The following is a 19,098-nucleotide window of genomic DNA, read 5'->3' on the forward strand; positions in this document are numbered from 1 at the left end:
GCACACACACAGGAATTATACCTTCATGTGCTGTTAACTTCACTTTCCCAATCTCTCTCTCTATGTATACGTATGTATATGTATATATGTATTGTGGTACACATAGGGGTACATATATACATGTAGTTTGTGTAGAAAATATAGAGTGTGTTCAGTGTGGTTGACCATACCCCTAAAGTATACATCTTTGCCTTTAAATAATGAAAAACGCTGGGTAAGTATCTAGAAACCAAAGTACAACTCCTTCTTGTCTTTGGAAAAGATTTCTGAAGATTTTAGACACCCATAGACATGTACAAAAATAGCATTTGCCTGTATGAGCAAGTTTAAAGTAAATATAGATGTCGTTGTTGTTTTATTTTAAACCTTTGCCTTGCCCAGTCCAGGTTCACAGACTCTGTTCATTTGATTAAAATTAAGAAATGGCTTTTTTGGTGATTACTGCTCTCGCCTGAATCTTTTTCTCCTTCTTAGTGAGTCAGGTTTGATTATGAGGTTCTGAAAGAATTACTGTGGGTATAGAAAAATAAACTTGGACTTCACTTCTGCAACAATCCCCTATTTAATCTCTCTTCCTTCGCTAGAATACCAGGTTTCTCTGCCAGATATTAATGGTAATAATTCATACCACAGTAGTCATTGTTCTTCAAAGGCTGCCAATCTATATGATTATTAATATAACAACTGTAGATAATTTCTCAGATTCTAACAAGGGACTAAATTTTCTGTAGAGAGTAAAAATGGGTGCTTCTTAAGGCCTCTGGTTTGCAACTTTTCAATAAAGCTGGTAAGAACCAGGTATGAGGTTGGTCTGAGAAAATTTTTATTTTAGGCATTTAGGATTAGTTTTTGTTTTGCTTCATTTTGTGTTTTTGTTTCTTTTTTCTTGTCATCCTAGAGCAAAGTTGTGTCTGGGAAGGCATTTCAGTCTCCCCAGTTACTATTTTTTTGAACTCACCCTTAAGATGTAAAGTGAAACAAATAACTAAAGCATAAGTACCAGCCAGTGTTTGGTATGCCTTTGTGATTATTGCCAGTATCCTCCATCAGGACTGATGAGAATCAGCCCTCCACATAGGGTTGGGTGGCAGCAGTGGAACTTTAGCAAGTTTGAGTGTTTAGAAGGTCTCTGCCTAGAAGGCAGATGGCTAGGAGAGCTCTGGGGGAGGAGTCGAGGGTTTCTCCCTTGGCTGGATTTAGCCAGGTAGTCAGTGGAACAAGCCCCAAACCCCAGGGCTCTCATCCTCAGGTGGTAAAACTGCAGTAAAATCTCATCGATTCAGACCCAGTTCCTCCTAATTTGTGACAACTCAACTTCGGATGTGGCTCTTTTAATTTCTCTTCAGTAAAATGTCTGACACCATCTCAACTTTCTCTAGAAATTCTAAAGGCTTTTCTTCCAAGTTTTATCCCAGGATCTATGAAATTAAAGCTCCCATCTCTTTTACTTCAATTTATAGGTCAATTTATCTACAGTTATTTGAAATTTTAAAAATACTTTTAAGTTTACCATACGCTTAGCGATAGCCAATCAATGAATACATTGTACTTGGGCTCCCATGTATACACTGCTTTGAAAAGCGGCTAAATGATCGTTCTTTTTTTAGAAAGCCCAGTAATTGAGGTTTTTTGCTGACAGACTAGCATCTCTTCTCTTCCCTTACTCTGAATCACTGAGGTTTTACTGTAAGTCAAAATGGAAACAGCAGGTGTCTTATTTCCAGCCAAGCTGCCCTTGCAGAATGGTCCATGACTTGATTTTTTCCATTTAATTTGCAAACCAGCCACATGTTGATAAAGGAGAAGTAAGTAAAATGAAATCTCATGAAAGAAGAGAGGTGGACCCCTGTTCTGCCTCCTGGTGGCTGTTAGAATATCCCCAGATAACTAAGAGATCACAGAAGAGCTTGGCCACTGAACAAACTCTTTTATTTATGGAATTATTTCCATAATCATCTTTCATGTTTTGAAATGCCTTCCCATCTTTTTTTCGATGAATGCTCTGGAAAGTGTTTCCCATGTAAATACTTTATGGCACCGGGTGGGGAGGTAGGGGAATAAAAAGGGCTGGCAAATTGTTTTTGTTTTTCTGCTCTCTTTGAAATCAGCAAAAGGGGATAAAAGGGGGGCCTGTTGACACTGCCACTCATTCTGCATGCTCCCTGCCAGAAATGATTAGTCAACATGCATGCATGCCTTTGAATTGCATTCACATCTGGCCCATCTGATGTGAATGTCACCTCTGAGACCCTGCACAATGATTTCCAAGGACCCATGTGCATGAAAATGAGTTACTTCACTGATATTTTTGGTTTTCAATGTACATATGTGTCCAACCCTCAGAAAAGTAAGTCCTAATCTTACTGAGTGTCTCCTAGGTTAAAGCCTGATCTTTCCTATAGACAGGATGCAAAACCAGAGGCTCCCTGCTTAAAGAGATTTCAACTCAAAAGTTTCGTGACAATACAACAATGGTTTCCTTTGCCTTGGTATGAAATAGGAGTAACATTTCTAACATGTAGGGAAAACGTGAGTTGCTAAGCTTGTATGAAACCACAGACAATTAAGCCCCAGATGCGTAGAGATAATAAACAATAATTACCAATTTTCAAGTTAGACCAGCAGAAAACCCATAAACACAGTGAAGAAACTCCCAAATTCTAATACTTTAGAGCAAGAACTAGTCAACAAGAGCGATAAAGAGCATGACTCAAAAGGTACTGAGTTATTGTAAATTGAACAGAAGTTCTGTGCCTGTCATTTCTTCAGCTGCAGATTTCTAAAGCAGGCCTGGAATCATGAAAAACATTGCCCTGGACCACATAGAGGCCCAGCTATATCCAAAAGTGCTGTTCTCTTTACAATAAAATTACCAAACCCTGCTGGATGCACAATCAGTCTTTAACAGCCAGGGCTTGACTTCACATCTTAGGTCGGAGACAAAAAGCTCATGACCTCTTTGTCTGTTGTTTTTCTGCCACATCTCAAAGGCCTTCGCATGGTGGTCAGACTTGATGGTGGAACATGCTGAGACGTTCCTGTCACTCTTTGCAGTGGACATGGATGCAGCGTTGGAAGTGCAGCCTCCAGACACGTGGGACAGTTTCCCACTGTTTCAGCTGCTGAATGATTTTCTCCGGACTGATTGTATGTATCATCTTTGACTGTTTGTCTTTCTTAAGTAGTGTGCAGATAACTGATGACTGAAATGTGTTTATCCCAGGCAGGCTACACGTTGGAAACAGCTCTTCCGAGTTTTATGATTACTTTAAAGAAAAAAAAAAAAGGTTACAGCTGATAAAATTCCCTTTCTCCCAGCAAGCATCCTGTTGCAGGGAAGCCCTTTCCTCACTAGGCAGAAAAACCCAAGCTCAGTGAGAAAGGGGTGCCCATGCCCGTGTGTTTTATTTGCTCTTTAACAAGCTAATTAACTTCAGCTCTACACATTTTGAATTTTTAATCAAAAGATGCTTCCTGGATGGAAAACAATTTCAAGCTAAGTAACACCTAAGTGTTTCAGAGTGTCTTAGAGCACCACATAGCCATAAAGTACACCATCCTCCTCAGAATGATGAAGGGAAGAAGGGATACAGAATTCTTTCTTCCTGGTAACATAAGGGGGAAAAGGGAGCAGGCACAAAGAAAACCTAAAGGAAAAAAAAAAGTATCACTTTTTGCTTTTGTTGTTCTTTAAGGGGGCATTCTTTTTTTCCCTTTCCTGGAGAGTGACACAAATGAGTAAAAGGTTTTTGAATTCCGTTATCCTTCCACGCAGATTGAAGCATGATGCCATTCATGTACCGTTTGCCTTGCTTCTTCTCCTCCTTCCTATCCTCCTCCTCATCCTTGTCCTCTTCCTCCTCCTTTCTGGCTTTTTAAGAAGCAGTATATTTAAAAGAGAAAACGGTCCTCTCTATGTCATCATTGTACGCTGAAAAAGCTACTGTGGATTCTTACTGAGCTTTTGCTTATCTGTTCTAGATAATTTGTGCAATGGAAAATTTCACAGACACCTGCAAGACCTGTTTGCCCCACTTGTGGTTAGATATGTGGATTTGATGGAGTCCTCAATTGCACAATCCATTCACAGGGGCTTTGAGCGGGAGTCATGGGAACCAGTCAAGTAAGGAAACCTCTTTTGATACTATCGGAGTGTGGGTGCAAATGGCTGGAGAATCATACAGAAATGGATTAATGGTGTCTTATGGTGTTCATTGTTTACATGGACAGAGAGCAAACACCTTACTCCCAACTACGATGCTCACCGATGTCCAAGGAGGGGAGCGGGGAAGAGGCTGAGAAGTGTTTCATGAAATGAAATCTTTGTTTTATTGCACAAGATAGATAAGCTATATGGAATATAAACCTGCCTGTGATATTTGTACTGTGTACCTTACTCTAGTGGTTTTACCCTTAGGAATTGACGTTTCCCAAAGTGGGTTCCATAGGAGTCTAAGGAGTCAGCAAATTTTTCATGAAAGACCAGATAGTAAATATTTAGGCTTCTCAAGCCACACGATCTGTATCAGCGCTCCGCTCTGCAGTAATGCTAAAGCAGCAACAGACAATAAGTAAATGAACAAGTGTAGCTGTATTCCCCTAAAACTTGTTTACAAAAGCAGGAAACTGGCCTGTGAGCCAGTTTGTCATTTCTTGGCCTAGGCTTTTGAAATGCTCCTCCAGAAAAGGACTTTGTGGCCAGATACGTTTAGGATACTCTGCATACCCTCCTCATCTACCCAACACCCTTGTCTCCTGGGTAGCCTTCGAGGAGTAGTTCAAAACCCGGAGAGTATAGTAATACAGAAACTTGTTTGCCTGTGCTTAATCTAGAACTTTCTGAATTACTACTTATTTTCCTAGTAGGATATCTATCCTATAGGACCAAGTACAGGAAATCTCATAGGTTGTGATTTTGACAGTTGCCATAGCTGCTTGGCAGATAGATCCTATTAGAAATGGGTGGCAGATTCAGTGCCACGTCCATTTCCCAGCAAGGAAGAAGGGCTGTCACTCAAGGCTGCCAGAGGGTCAGTCTCAGACCCTCCCCCCACGCCTTTTCTGGAGAAGTGAAGAACTTTTTGAGGGAGAGAATTTTCTGATAGGCTTAGAAAAGCTCCAGTAAAGCCTGATAAGAGCTTTGCTCTGTTAGATTCTTTTTTTTTTCTGTAAGAAAACCATTTTGTTCCTTTGGTCCTTTACATCTGTGGGATGTGGCAAACAGCATGGAGTGAAGTGGGGTGTGTACCACACCCTGTCAGGCACGCCAGAACAGATGTTCAGGAGCCTTCTCTCAACTTGGAAGCCTTGACTTGCACCCTGTCTTTCAGTGGTTTTCTTGAATCAAGACTCCCCTTCTAATATTACACTGAATCAGATTCTGACTCATAAAAGAAGCAATGCAAAATAGCTTTTTCAACCCACACCCCCCCTCTTTCCACATCTGAGCCATATAAGAAGTCTCTTGACTTGCCCTACTGAACAGGTTAATAGGCAGTATAGCTCTTCATTTGCAAGTACCAAATATATATATATATATATATATATATATAAATATAAATTTTCGCTTATAATTCTCAGGTTTACAACAGTTTCTTAATACAGCTCTGCTGACTTTCAACTCATGAGAATAGAAATGGGACCTTTGATGATAAAGCATGAACGAGTGTATTTTTTTAAATGCTCACTCAAATCAAGACAGTTGTCCCGTGCAGAATGGTTGTGAAAAAAGAAAAGGTTAAAATGAGTAATACTCACATTTTGAAAATAGCAGTGGTCTCGAAATAGCATTTACTTACTTGGGTTTACATGGTGAAGGCTACTACCATCAGCACACACGGGAGGAAATGATGGGCATCCGGATGTTCCTGTTTCTTAAAGGGCCCTCGAGGCAGGGGCCTTGTTCTGCAGTTACTAGCCAGAAGGCAGGGGCTTGAACCTCCATAAGTGTCTTCTCATCTGTAAAACTAAGTTTTAAAAACGTCTGTACTCAGTATGTGAGATTTGTCCTGAAGCTCTGTGATCACGTCCCTGAAGTCATTTTTAACCTATTCAATTCTAAAGAAACCTTCTGCACCATAACATATACGTAATCAGTCAGAAGTAAAAGTAGACTCAGAATCATTTTCACAATTGGAAGTCTTGGTCAGGGATTGTTCTCACAAGGTGTTTTTAAGGGGTAGAAATAAATAAAATATGAACTCTCAGATCAGTAATTTAAAGATCTGAAAATTAGCAAAGAGTTGATCATTTGTGACTAATAACCTAAAAATAGTTTATAGGGATGTTTTTTCCTTAAGTAGCTTTTTTCTCTCCTAAACTCTGCTGTGGGTGGGCTCATGAATATGACTGTGGTTTATTTAATTCATACTAAATAGTACATGGTTTTCAGAGTAGGTAGAGGTATTGGAAAATGCCAGCTAATACATAAGCTAAATTTAAATTGTCTGAAATCACCTGCATTTTATTAGCTGATTTGTAAACAGAATGTGGATACCACGGAACAGATTTGCAGAATGGCTGGCACATATAAGGGGTATAAAAGGTAATACAAAATTGAGAGCATACCTATGTGATCAGAAGGAATAAATCGCTCTACTTCTTACCATGTAAAAAGAAAGTATGCACTTCTATCTGATCTCTGGATAGAGGGTTGATAAAGACGCAGAGATCCTTTTTTCCCCCGAGTGAAAAATGATCTTTTTGGAATGGTTTTCATCAGGGTGCTCAAAAATAAGAAGCTGGCTTAGGTAGTTTGCTCAGTCTTCTCTAATTGTGTCACGTGATCCCGCAGCACGCACATGCACGCGCACACACACACACGCAGAACCAAACACCACAGCCTTTCTCTCAAACAATTCTTGTACTCAAATAGTTCTGCTCTTCTACTTTTCAAACGTCATCGTTATAGCACATGATTATACATAAAATGACTGAGAAATGCATTGTAAAACTTACTCCAGGAAAAACTGGTACAGTTGACTCTTGAACAGCATGGGTTTGAATGGCACAGGTCCACTAATACAGGGATTTTTTTTCTGGTAGTAAATATGACAGTTCTGCTCAGAGGTTGGTTGAATCCACAGATATGGAACTGAGGGTAAAGAGGAACCATGGGTACAAGGGCTAAGTATAAACGTATATGTGAATTTTTAACTGCACAGGAGTCAGTGCCTCTAAAGCCGCACATTGTTCAAGAATTAACAAAATATTTAAAATGTTAAAGCAAAACAGAACTCTGACAAGGAAATGCTACCAATATATCAAAGTTCCTAAGAAAGGAGTTTAAATATTCTCTATCCTTCAGATTTTCTTCCTTCAAAATATGGTCCTGTAAAAGAAAAGAAAGCATCATTATTTGGCTTTCATACAACTAAAGTCATTGGATAGAAAGGGTGAAATGGCTGGGTCCTTGTTGCTGCCTTTCTCTAGAAAGGTAAGCTTCCATCTCTGCAAGAAGAGAAAAGGAGCTGCATCCCCATATCCATTAGACCAGATGGTGGTCGTGATTTGAATCTCCAGGCTTTGGTGGAAAATGTCATCCCATAGCTTCTCGCCACAGCTGAAGTCAGTCAGCCTCTCGAGGGCAAGCCCGGCTGGAGCCCATGGCCCTCTCAGAGGTTCCCATCAGGACACGTCACAGGGCTGCCACCCACAGCTGGGCAGGTTGTTCAGAACCCTTCCAGTGGCCCTGGAGTATGAGCTGCTGGTCCTAGCAGATGGACCGCATTCTACCAGCTTTTAAGAGTTGGTTTGTTGCTGGTCATGTCATCCTGACCTATGTGGAAGAAAACTTAGAAAGCGTGTAATCTAAAGCTTGCAGAAAGCCCTCTGCGCTACTGTTTCACTGACAGATCATCTCCAGTCTCATTTCCCAGCACAAGGAATCCATGCTTCACAGTTGCCCCTTTCAGGTCAGGGTGATTCTGAATTGTAGCGCTAAACACTGCTTCTTGATACATGCACACTAGAAAAACTGGGTTTCTCATGTCTCAAAATGCCCTCACTCTCTCTCTCTCTGCCTGAGATAGACATGTGAAAAGTATTAAAATAATGTCTTTTCCCAGATTACTAAAAATGTCAATATCTTAATAAAACGTCAGACCAAAGATACCATAGCAATATGCAAGTGTCCTAGTATGAAATAGACAAATATTAGACTAAGAGGCAGAACTCTTTAACTCTGCTAATAACTTGCTAAGTGACCTTGGGCAAATCCAATGACCTTCTTGAGCCTCAGTGTCCTCCTTTGTAAAACAGAACCTTTGAATATCTAACAGTGACATTCTAGAAAATCTGATTTTCCATATTCATTCCATATATACATTTAATCAGCAGTGCCTCCCTAACCCGTCAGACAGGACCTACGGCAGGTGTTCAGTAAGCATGTATTGATTAGCAGATATTTATTAAGAAACCCTTACAGGCTGAAAACTGTTAAGAGTACCACAGGAGAACTATGGGGAAAATAAATTGAAAAAAAGAGATACATTCCCCTGAATGGAGGTTTCAATCTGGTTGGGTCTGAGCAATATGCACACACAAAAAATGACTTTTGTGGGGAAGGCTGGTAGTGATAGTAAACAAAAAGTTGAGAAACAACCCCTCTAAACTCTAGAAAGATACCAAAGAGTGCCCCATGGACCAAAGTAGGGATTAGACCTAAGGGTGCACCAGGAGAGAAGTTTCAGTGTTCAGAGCACACAGAGAAGACAAGATATACTACATGTATACATGAAGCAAAGGGTTCATACAAAGGAAGGCTTTCTGTGTCTTAAATCTAACCCCATCCAAAAATCTAAAGCAGAAGACTTGGAGAGAAGACCCAACGATACCCTCTCTGCCCAGGACATAAGTATGCTAGTCACTCAGTTGTGTCCAACTCTTGGCGACCCCATGGGCTCTAACCCACCAGGCTCCTCTGTCCATGGAATTCCCCAGGCAAGAATACTGGAGTGTGTTGCCATGCCCTTTTCCAGGGGATCTTCTCGACCCAGGAATCGAACCCAGGCCTCCTGCATTGCAGACAGATTCTTTACCATCTGAGCCACCAGGAAAGCCCCAAAATTAATCCTAGAATAAGGAATGACTCTATCATCCATAGAAATGATGAGATGTGCACACATTTGTAATTTTCATCCTTTTGTAAGAGAGAGCAACTAAGAGTATTTTAATTTAGTGCTCCAGGGATGAGTCCTTTGACATGAATGGGAGCTACCCTGAAAAAGGTCCCCAAAATGAAAAGCTCCCCAAACTCATTCAGCAGTCCCCAAAATGAATGAGTCTTAATTTTTAACATGTATCTGTTGTTATGATTGCAATTTACACTTCTTACACTATCCAGAGATACCCAATTATGATTTTTACAGAGAAGTATGCTGGACTTGTTTCTATGCAGTTGCTAAACAACCCTCTAAAGTAATAATTTGTCATATCCATCAGCCACTGCAAGAGCCTGTAGACCTGAGTGCTACAGGAAAATTCCCCCTTTCACATATATATGAGTCACATATAATGCTTGAAATTGACTCTTAGATGATTAATATCCAAATGAATTATCAATAACATTAGTAACACACTATGTTATTTTGCTAAAATCAGAAATGTCAAGCATGTTTCTTCAGCCTTTTAAAACTAGATCACAAGGATATGTCACAGAACGAAAATGTTTCTATGAGTCCAGTACAGCAGTCTGGCCAAATGTCATATTTTGCCAATACAATATGTTTTGATTAATCTAAGTATTTTAAAATTTTTCATGTTTAAAACAAAGCTCATTTCTAATTTGTGTGCCCACCCTCTGCTAATATGTTTAAATTGAGTTGCTGTTGCATATATTTGTATGTTATTCATTCCTAGCTACTTATAATTTGCTCAGAATTGACATTTTAACTTTCCAGGCTGCCATCTCGAAAAATCTTCTAATTCCTTGATCAATATTCAGTGTGTGTATCATTTAATGATCACATTTGCTTATATAGGCTTACACATGTCTCAGTGGAAATCGCCAACGGTTTTATTGCATAGCAGTGTTTAAGAATGAGAACCACCAGGGACTGAATTCAAAGGCAGATTCCCCAGTTAAACAGAGAAACATGGAAGTCAAAGTTCCATTTTCCTTCTTCTTAATAGCTTTAGCTAAGCTCTTGATCATTCCCACGAAAGCACCCCTTCGTCCCAAGCAGAGAAGTGTAATTGTCTTTCCCCAAATGACAAGTGTTAAGGACAAACCTTTGAGACACCTGTTTCCCTTAAGGAAGAGAATGCAGGGCTGGCAATTTTGCATTCTAGGTTCCTCCATCTACCATCCAGGGCTCTATTCCCATTATGAAAGGCCAGCTCATTTCTAGAGGGAGACAGATGTCCAGATTATCTCAGGGGTCCAAAATTTCAAACCTATCAGGAGACTTGCCCCCCTCAGCAAGCCCAGAGGCAGCTCCAGCCTTTGCAAGAGCTGTGTTAGTCAAATACAGCTTGCCCGGGGCAGAGCTGCTTTGGCAAAACTTGCTCTTCTTCTGCAAGATCCAAAAAGAAAACCTCAACTTCTTTGCCAAAATGCTGTCAACTCCACTTAAACAGGAAGGCTCCTCTCAGATGCAGAGTTAGGCTGGGCTCCACTGTGCCAGTGACTTTGGCTGGATGGAACACCCTTGAAATGCCACTACAGAATCGCACGATGCCAGCTGGTTGAGCAGTATATGACACAGTCCCTCCAAAGAGATGTGGTTGATTCGCTTTGGAGTTCTCGTTTTGTTTTACTTCCTTTCTTTACTCATAAAGCCATCCATCTCTCTTTCATTACCTCAGTTGATCAATCTTTGCTCAAAAAGAAAACCTGATACAAGGTCACAGTTTTTAACTGTTTGTTACTTTTTAACTTAAATTTTGACTTTTTACAGAAAATACAAAGCTTGATTAATATTCAAATGACACTCACACAAATCAAGAAACAGAATATCCCCAGCCCCCTACAAGGCCCCGTCATCCTTTCCTCCAGTCTCTATCTCACTTTCAGAAGTAATTACTTATAACAGAACACCACATTTTAAATCCTCTTGTGGTCAAAGAATTTTACTGTAAGAGCTGAATTTGGGATTCTTTTCCCTTTTTTGAGTGTAAGCATTTCTCCACATTAATTAGACTTAGTTTGGGAGGGGAGGTCTCCATTTTCTTTAAGTGTTCTATAAAATTATACAGAGCTAATCATTCCTGTTGACACAATTCCTTTATCTTTGCCATCAACCCTGATGCCCCATTGCACATACACTGTCTTCAGAAGTAGGGGTTGGAAAGAATTCAGGTTTTGTCCACTATCATCATGTATGGGTTCAAGTGGGTGAATTTCCTGCTCCATCTTGGATCTCCTCTCTGACTTAAGAAATGTACCTCCATCAAAAATAACTCGTAAACAAGAGTGAAAAAAAATCCAAGTGTTTTACCCTTTCTATCAGTCCCAGCTACTTCACTACAGCCCTCGCCACAGCAACGCCAAGAATTCCATCCGCTTAAAGTTTTTTGTCTGAGACAGGTCCAGACCCTCACAGCAGTGGATCTGGAAACTGAAAGCCCCTCACACAGGCATTGAAATAACACGTGTAACATCATTGTATATAGGTGTCCATGAGTGTCCACGCTTTTCAGTCTCTCTGTGGTTAATTTTTTTTCCCATTAATTTTTATCATTTCTCTCTGAACAACTGAGCCACACCACAGCTCCCATCCGTAAGCTGCTTTCTGAAATGTGTTGCTTAAGTCTTCACTGTTGTCTTTCTGTGGACTTAGCCAGTTTATTTACAACTGTCGCGTGCTTCTGCCACATCTGCATCGTCACTGTGATGGTATTTTTTCTTTCTGTCTGTTTCTTCCACAGGAGTTTAACCAGTAATCTACCCAATGTGAACCTACCCAATGTGAACCTTCCCAAAGTACCAAATCTACCAGTTAACATCCCTCTAGGCATCCCACAAATGCCTACTTTTTCGGCACCGTCATGGATGGCTGCTATATATGATGCTGAGTGTGTATTCAGTTCACATTAGATCGCATTTAAATTTAAGTGATCTTGGCATGGATATGTATTGTTTATTTCTATACATCCTATATAACAGAGATGGAGATGGATAATTAGACATATTTTGCTGATCATACAGAGACAATATTGTTTATTTCTGGCATGCAGCGTGTTTGTAAGACATTGGCTATATATACCGCACTAACAATTTGTCTTACGCCCACTGAATGTTTGAGAACTGTGTTTCACTTCCTGAATTCCTTTGCAAAAGGCTTCTTCCCATGTTTTGCTTTTTTGTTGTTGTTTTTTTTCCTAATCCAGGTGACATGATTTAGAAATTAATCACCCAAAAATAGTCCAGGAAACCTCTTTGCTGGGCTAGCCAGTCATTTCTGGCTTGATCCAAATCAGAGAGAAAAGCATACCTATCTAGAAGCTAGTTTGGTTTGGTTTTGTTTTTAATAAAAAATTCCTAGATAATGTTTAAACCATAAAGCATATTTCTGGTGTCAGCAAATGGCAGAATATAGTAACAGTATGTTCTGGGCTAAACAAAAATTTCTGAATGGATCAAGCCTTAGTAATGTAACTGTTCTGTAAAGTACATCCCAAGGTCATAATACAGTTTGGAGCATTGAGATCTAGGTAGCAAGAAGATCTCCGAATCTGAGAACGCAGTGCCGTTAAATTGGGGATGGGCATATCATCTGTGGCTTTGGTGCAGAGCCTTGCTCTGTATTCATCCAAATACCAGCAATTTATGGGCTTTTGCCGTGGAGGCCAGGTCACCCCTTTAAAGCCAGCAGTTTGAAGGGTGGAGGTTGAGAAGTCATTTCTTCTAGCCTAGGAAATGAATCTTCTCTCCCTCTTTCCTAAGCAAGAAGAAGATCCAGCACCCCAAAATCCTCCCTCAGGAAAATTAAATTAGAACCACATGCATGATTTAATAAGTGAAAGAAGGTTTAGTGATCCTACACCCTCCTTTGATCCTTGTCTTAGACCACAGCTAATTATAGGCCAGATAAGCTTTTTCTTGAAAGAATAAATTGGCACATTTTCAAAGGGAAGTGTTATTATCAAAGGAATAAAAAATGATCTGAAACTGACAATGATGTTTTGAAATCTCAGAATCGCATTCATCAAGATGGGCCTCCATGTTTTTATTTCTGCAGTAATCCAGGTAGAGAACAGAACTTTAGAATGACTGCTCTACTTGGCTCCTCCAAAGCCGTCTAACATTTTTTAAAAACTCGTATATTTGCTCACAAGTTCACAAAGAAATCAACTGGTCAATGTGTCTGATCTTCTTTTGAAGACAAATTAAAACCTCCAAAATTTGTATATGGGAGGGAAAAAAAAACTTCTTAATAAAAAAAAAACATAAATCATATTCATGCTAAGATGACTATATGAAAAATTAGATTAGGTAGTATATGTAAAAAATTTAAAAATAAATATCTGAAAGCTTCCCTTACCTCCTTCTATGCATGCTCTGTGACATGTTTTTGAAAAGATATGAATCAAGACATTGTAATAAAGCAGATAATGGTCTCCGTTCAATTAATTAAGGCATGAGTGGGAACACATTTTGGTAACTGCTCAGCAATCAAAATAATCTTGGTGCTATTGCCTTAACATTAACAGTTTATCTTAAAAATAAAAAGAAAATATTCTTTTCCTCATGTCAAAACTTAATAATAATCTCTTCAAAGAAAAAAGGAAAAAAACCCTAGAAGAATTTTTTGAAACTCTGAAACCAGATGGGTGTCAAAATGTTGTTGTAATAAATACCAATTATTGCATTCATATGTACTTAATGATTTAAAACATACAACCATGCTGTTCCAAAACGGGGTTTAGACTAGACAAAGTTGGGGTTTCTTCTTCCCAAGCCTAGGATGGGATAGGGGGAAGGCTGAACTTTGACGATGCATTCCCCCACTTTTGAACACTGCCTACCACAGTATCTTGAAAGAAGGTGTAGATTCTCAGTCACCCACCAGGAAATGCCTGATTCTATATCTTTTCATGATTTCAGTTTCCTCCTTTGCCACCTTTCATTTTAAGGACGTGTTTCCATGTTACCTGCTCCTTCATGTCAGATACGTCTACGTACTGACCTCAGACTGGTCTGTCCTTGAAAACGTGAACCTGTTGGTGCAGGCCTTGGGCTCCCTCCCGGCATGTTGGGAGTCTGCCCCCTCCACCCCCGCAGTAGCTGTGTATGCACTTATGCACTAGCTATATTTCTCTCTCTGAAGCATTAATTCAATGCAGCTGGCATCTGTCACAATAGAAACACCCACTCTCATCTGTTTCTATAGACGATGTCAGAACAAGTGGTAATGCATGGTATGTTGGACATTTTATAAATTGCCGTGTTAGCATTAGTGGTATGCGAGGAAGGGGGTGGGGGGTGGCCACCCCTTAGAACTCCCACTGGAATTGTTTTAAAAGAGGAAGCCAGCCAGAGAAGGTTGAGAGGGCGGGAGGTGGAGCAGTTCCCGAATGCAGGCTTTCCGTCGCTGGCCCAGGTAAATGTTTCTTAAACGTCATTGTACAGAAAGGAATCGAGACCAGTTTCTCCATCTGTACCAAGGACTGGGTAAGATGGTGCAACAGTACAGGAGCTCGGGTTTTGTGCCCTAAAGCTTTGCAAATATTCCTTGTCCACTCACCTCCCCCCACAACCCACCCTGTCCTGGGGCTCATGCAATGGGCCGGTCTATGAAAATTGGAATAATAACCAAACTGAGCAAGAATCTCGGATTCAAGGCATCCAGGTGTACTCGGCTTGGTTTGAGTCACCCTAATTTCTTTCCAGCTCTTCAAGGGAGAAAGTGGGTCCTCGCTCACCACTTTGTTAGCACTGTCCTTTTACAACTGAAAGTCTTGTGCAGTCTCCAAGAGGCCTCCGCTCTGGAGGGGAGCTGGGGAAATGCATGAAACCCTGAATTTGAATAACTGCATGTTGCCATGTAGTTATTATCCATTGAGACCTACTTCTCCCCCTGGTTCGTGGCCTTCATCTGAATCATCACATGTGTTAATGTGGTTATTAAAAGAAGGCTGATTTTTACCATACATTGTTCGAGTGATGGGGCAGCACGTCCTCAGACTTCTCACTGGTCTGGAATAATTGGCCGAACCAAGCCTGCTAAGTCATGTATGGTAAAACTCTAATCTGCCAGTGGAGATTGCCCCCACCTCCACGCCAACACTCGTCGTTTTGTATGTGGAAGCCACTGTTTGCCTTAAGCCTTCTAGTCCCCCCTTGTTCTTGTGTCAGCTTTTGCAGAACTCTCGGCCAGTGGGTGACTCTTGTTTTCTCATTTTTATCCTGCCAGTAATGGATCAGGCACTTCAGAAGATCTGTTCTGGAAACTCGATGCCCTGCAGACCTTCATTCGGGACTTGCACTGGCCCGAAGAAGAGTTTGGAAAGCACCTGGAACAACGGCTGAAGCTGATGGCAAGTGACATGATCGAATCTTGTGTCAAAAGGTGAGCGCAGGTGGCTGGACAGGTTCTGCACACCTTCCCCGCTGTGCACTGACTCAGAAAGGGCTGGGTGGCTGCTGAGTCAGCCGTCATTTGGAATGTCTGGGAGAAGGTGACTGCTTGTCATAGTCAGCTGGAGTGGTGACCACATTGCAGCTTCTGTTCACCTTCCCACATCTTGCCAAACCCCACAAAAGAGGGCACAAAATAAGGCTGCCCGTGTTTTCATTCAGCTCTGTGAGGAAAGGGTCCTTCTTATCTCTGTATCCTTAATACCCATAAGTGTCTGGCACAAAATGCTTAGTTAATATGTATTTGTTAAATGTATGAGTGTATGTGTAGGTGGATAGCTGGCTGGAAAGAAAAAGGAGAACCTACTAATCCACTGTTCTAAGCACAGGGAGCAGGCATCTCTTGACTCTGCAGTGATGTGGACAAGACCTCCACAGCACCGTTCATTTTGTGAGCACATACCACATGCTGACCATGAGTTATCTTGCCCCAAATCTAACTAGATAGCAACAAAGGGGCATGAGACATTAATTGTGCATTTTGGTTTCCTACACATTGCCCATTTTGTCACCATGGCTTGTGGGATTGAGGTGGGGATGCTGCATTTATCCTTTCTAGGTAGACTTTCCCAAGAAATAAGAAGAAAATGAGGACAGGGAACAAAAACTGTTTGGGCTCATCCTGTCTGCCAGGCACGGTGCTGAGTTCTTGGCACGCCAACAAGGATGGGAGATCTCATCCCTTCCCTCATGGAGTGTCTATATCTGAATATCAGAGATAGAGAGGAGATTTGTCTGGTTTGACATCATTATCATCACCCTGTCTATCTCCAGACACACATCCAAGTTCCTTTTCCAGTTCATAACTGTTTCTTTATCTTTCCTCGCTCACAGAAACCCCTAGTCTCCCAGACACCACAGACTCCTCTGGATCTCCAGATGTTGTGTAGTTGAGTTGATGGATCAGTTGTGTGTGATGGGGGTTGGGTTTGGCTGAGAGTGATCTGAATCTGGTATCTTGTATCTTGCAAGAAGAGAAGAGAAGGAATAGCATCAAAACTGGAAGCCGAAAAGGCAAAAGAACAGCACAGTCCCAGGTTGGGGAGCATCACAGCAGGAAATGGGAAAGGGGCTGTGTGCACCGAGGACTCTGGGCAGGGGTCTGTCTGATGGCACTTCTAAGAGCTTAAAGTCCTAGGGACTCAGGTTTTGTGTTTTACTCTTTTCTTCCCAATCATAGAACCAAAGACAAGCCTATTTCTCAAACCAGTGGTCAAAATCTTTCCTTAGGGTTTTGAATTCCACCATTTCCTACATGGTCATTTTTAGGAAAAGCAAATCTTTCCCTAAAGCCATACCATCTCACCAAAAACTCCTTGCAGGGCAGTCTCCCTGTGCTGAAAAGTTCTCCCTTGATCTACAGCTGGATGCACAATTCTAGCTACACATTGGCTACAAGGCACTAGAATGAAGCCTTACTAGCTTCTGGTCTGTGCACACAATTGTACACAAAGACTTGTTTGTCCTTTTCTGAGAAGCCAGACTAATGAGCATGGAGTAAGAAATAGGGAGATGCTGTAAGGAAAAGGGAAGACACAGGGATGTAAAAGGTAGATAGTGACTCTATTTCCTCCCTCACCATGTGGCTTGGCTAGCGGGATCTTAGTTCCCCAACCAGGGATTGAACCTGCCACGCCCTCTGCTGTGAAAGTTCAGAGTCCTAACCACTGGACTGCCATGGAATTCCCCTTATCACACGTCTTTATGGTTCATCCACCACCAAGACTGTGGGCTACTGAAAAGCAGGAAGTGTATCTTGTTCGTTCTGAGCTCCTAAACTTCCTCAGGTCCCCTCCTCATGTCTGACACATAGCAGCTGTTAGGTAACCTTTTGTGAACAGAAGTTGGTCAGCTTCACATGTACACCTGAACTGGACACATAAATTTCCCAATGTCCCTTTCAATTGAGGCCCCAACAAAAGCAGATCAGAGCAAGCATAGCAGCAAATACCATCCCCAGACCCCAAGATGCGGAAGTTAAAAAGTGAAGAAGTCCTTGGATGTTGTAAGACATAGAATATACATGAGTAGAGCCTAGAACTTTAGCTTTCCTCTTTGGGAAAGAATAAAAGGGTCTTGTTCTAGGGGGACAAGAACATTACTACATAGGTGTAAATGCACAGTGCCTGAAAGACAATCAGGCACTCATTTCAAAGTTTCTCAGCAGTCGTAATCATATGTATCAAATGTATATTTGACGGAGCCTCTGGTCTCCTTTATGTGAGATCCACACAAAATAAGGCACCCTAACCACCCTCTGAGAGGCAGTGTAGTAACTGACCTTGGCTTTTCCATCCCATGGAGCCCTCTCAGTCATATTAATTTTGCATTCAGCTTCCTTTTTTCACAGCCACACACTCCAAGGTCTATGAACAGCTCTCCTGTGAAAACAGAAGACGATTACTTCATTGTAAGGGAGTGATTTAGCATTTCCATTTCTCAAATTGGGGCCAGAACTGGCACACAAACCTCAGAAGATCAGCACAGGGACCTGTCCAAGTCAGTCCGCATCAGGCCACCTTTTCACAAAACCAGAAAGCAATGTATTTTCAACGCAGCTTAAAATGATCATCATGATTAGAAAGCTTCTTCAGTGCACTGAGTCTTTGGGAGCCAAGATACATTTATCTTTAACATGATCATATAATATATAGGAGTGTTTTAAGGGTTTTTTTTTTCTTTTAGTTTTTTTTTTTTTTCTTAAGAACTGGGCTTCCAACCTTAGAAATTATACTTGGCTTCCCTGCATGCACCCAGGGTGTGTTAGCAAGCTGGCATCCTTTCCTGAGCTAACTAGCTGTGTGGTCCTCCCTATGCACTGTTAGAAAACTGCTACAAATACCTCTTAAAGTAGTGCTCTCCTGGTGGCTGCGTGATCTCCAGAACCTGACCGTGAACAATGCTCAAAAGATGCACCAGACGGAAGGAGCTTTATTAAAGCCACTTACTAACCAGGTGCTTTCTTTTAAAGACATGTCATGACATTGACCCACTTCTCTGAAACCTCTTAAAATCTTAACTGGTCCCCTTTACAATGCTGATATCAAGGATTACATCTCAGCCCTGTATTACCACCTGCTCATGTCAGACTAGGTTTTTCCTGTGAGCAGTTAGCACATTGATGGGATCATAATTTGACCTATGTCAAAATTAAGTCACTTTAAGTTTCCACCGTTGTATACTACTTGAAATGGTAAGTATATTATGATGCTTTTACTTGTCAAAATAATATAATCTTATTGCAAAGCAATACTTTAACATTGCAAAAACCCAGCAACAGCCAAAAAAAAAAAAAAAAACATAGTAGAAGCACTCTCCAGACCACTCCTCCTAATTTCAGTCTCCTCCCCAAAGGTAACCATCCTATATTTTTAGTCTTTAAAGCAATATAATAAACTTGTTGAATTTTTTTTTATGTGTCTCTCTTTCACAACCAGAAAGGGGGAAAAAATAATATCATTTAAGATATTTGCCACCATGAGATTTGTTAACATTAGAAACTGCTTTAGGGGGTGAGG

General features: G+C 41.0%; 1 protein-coding gene across 7 annotated transcripts in view; it reads left to right on the plus strand.

Moving 5' to 3' along the window:
• CADPS (calcium dependent secretion activator) overlaps positions 1–19,098 on the plus strand; it is a 474,061-nt gene that overhangs the window by 376,114 nt on the left and 78,849 nt on the right. For all 7 annotated transcript variants that reach the window (XM_055558508.1, XM_055558510.1, XM_055558511.1 and 4 more), the window contains 3 exons: positions 2,991–3,147; positions 3,982–4,123; positions 15,357–15,512. In XM_055558508.1, coding sequence (XP_055414483.1) covers positions 2,991–3,147; positions 3,982–4,123; positions 15,357–15,512 — 455 coding nt within the window. The remainder of the gene's footprint in view (positions 1–2,990; positions 3,148–3,981; positions 4,124–15,356; positions 15,513–19,098) is intronic.

This window comes from Bubalus kerabau, chromosome 20, assembly GCF_029407905.1.
Source record: "Bubalus kerabau isolate K-KA32 ecotype Philippines breed swamp buffalo chromosome 20, PCC_UOA_SB_1v2, whole genome shotgun sequence".
NCBI lineage: Eukaryota > Metazoa > Chordata > Mammalia > Artiodactyla > Bovidae > Bubalus > Bubalus kerabau.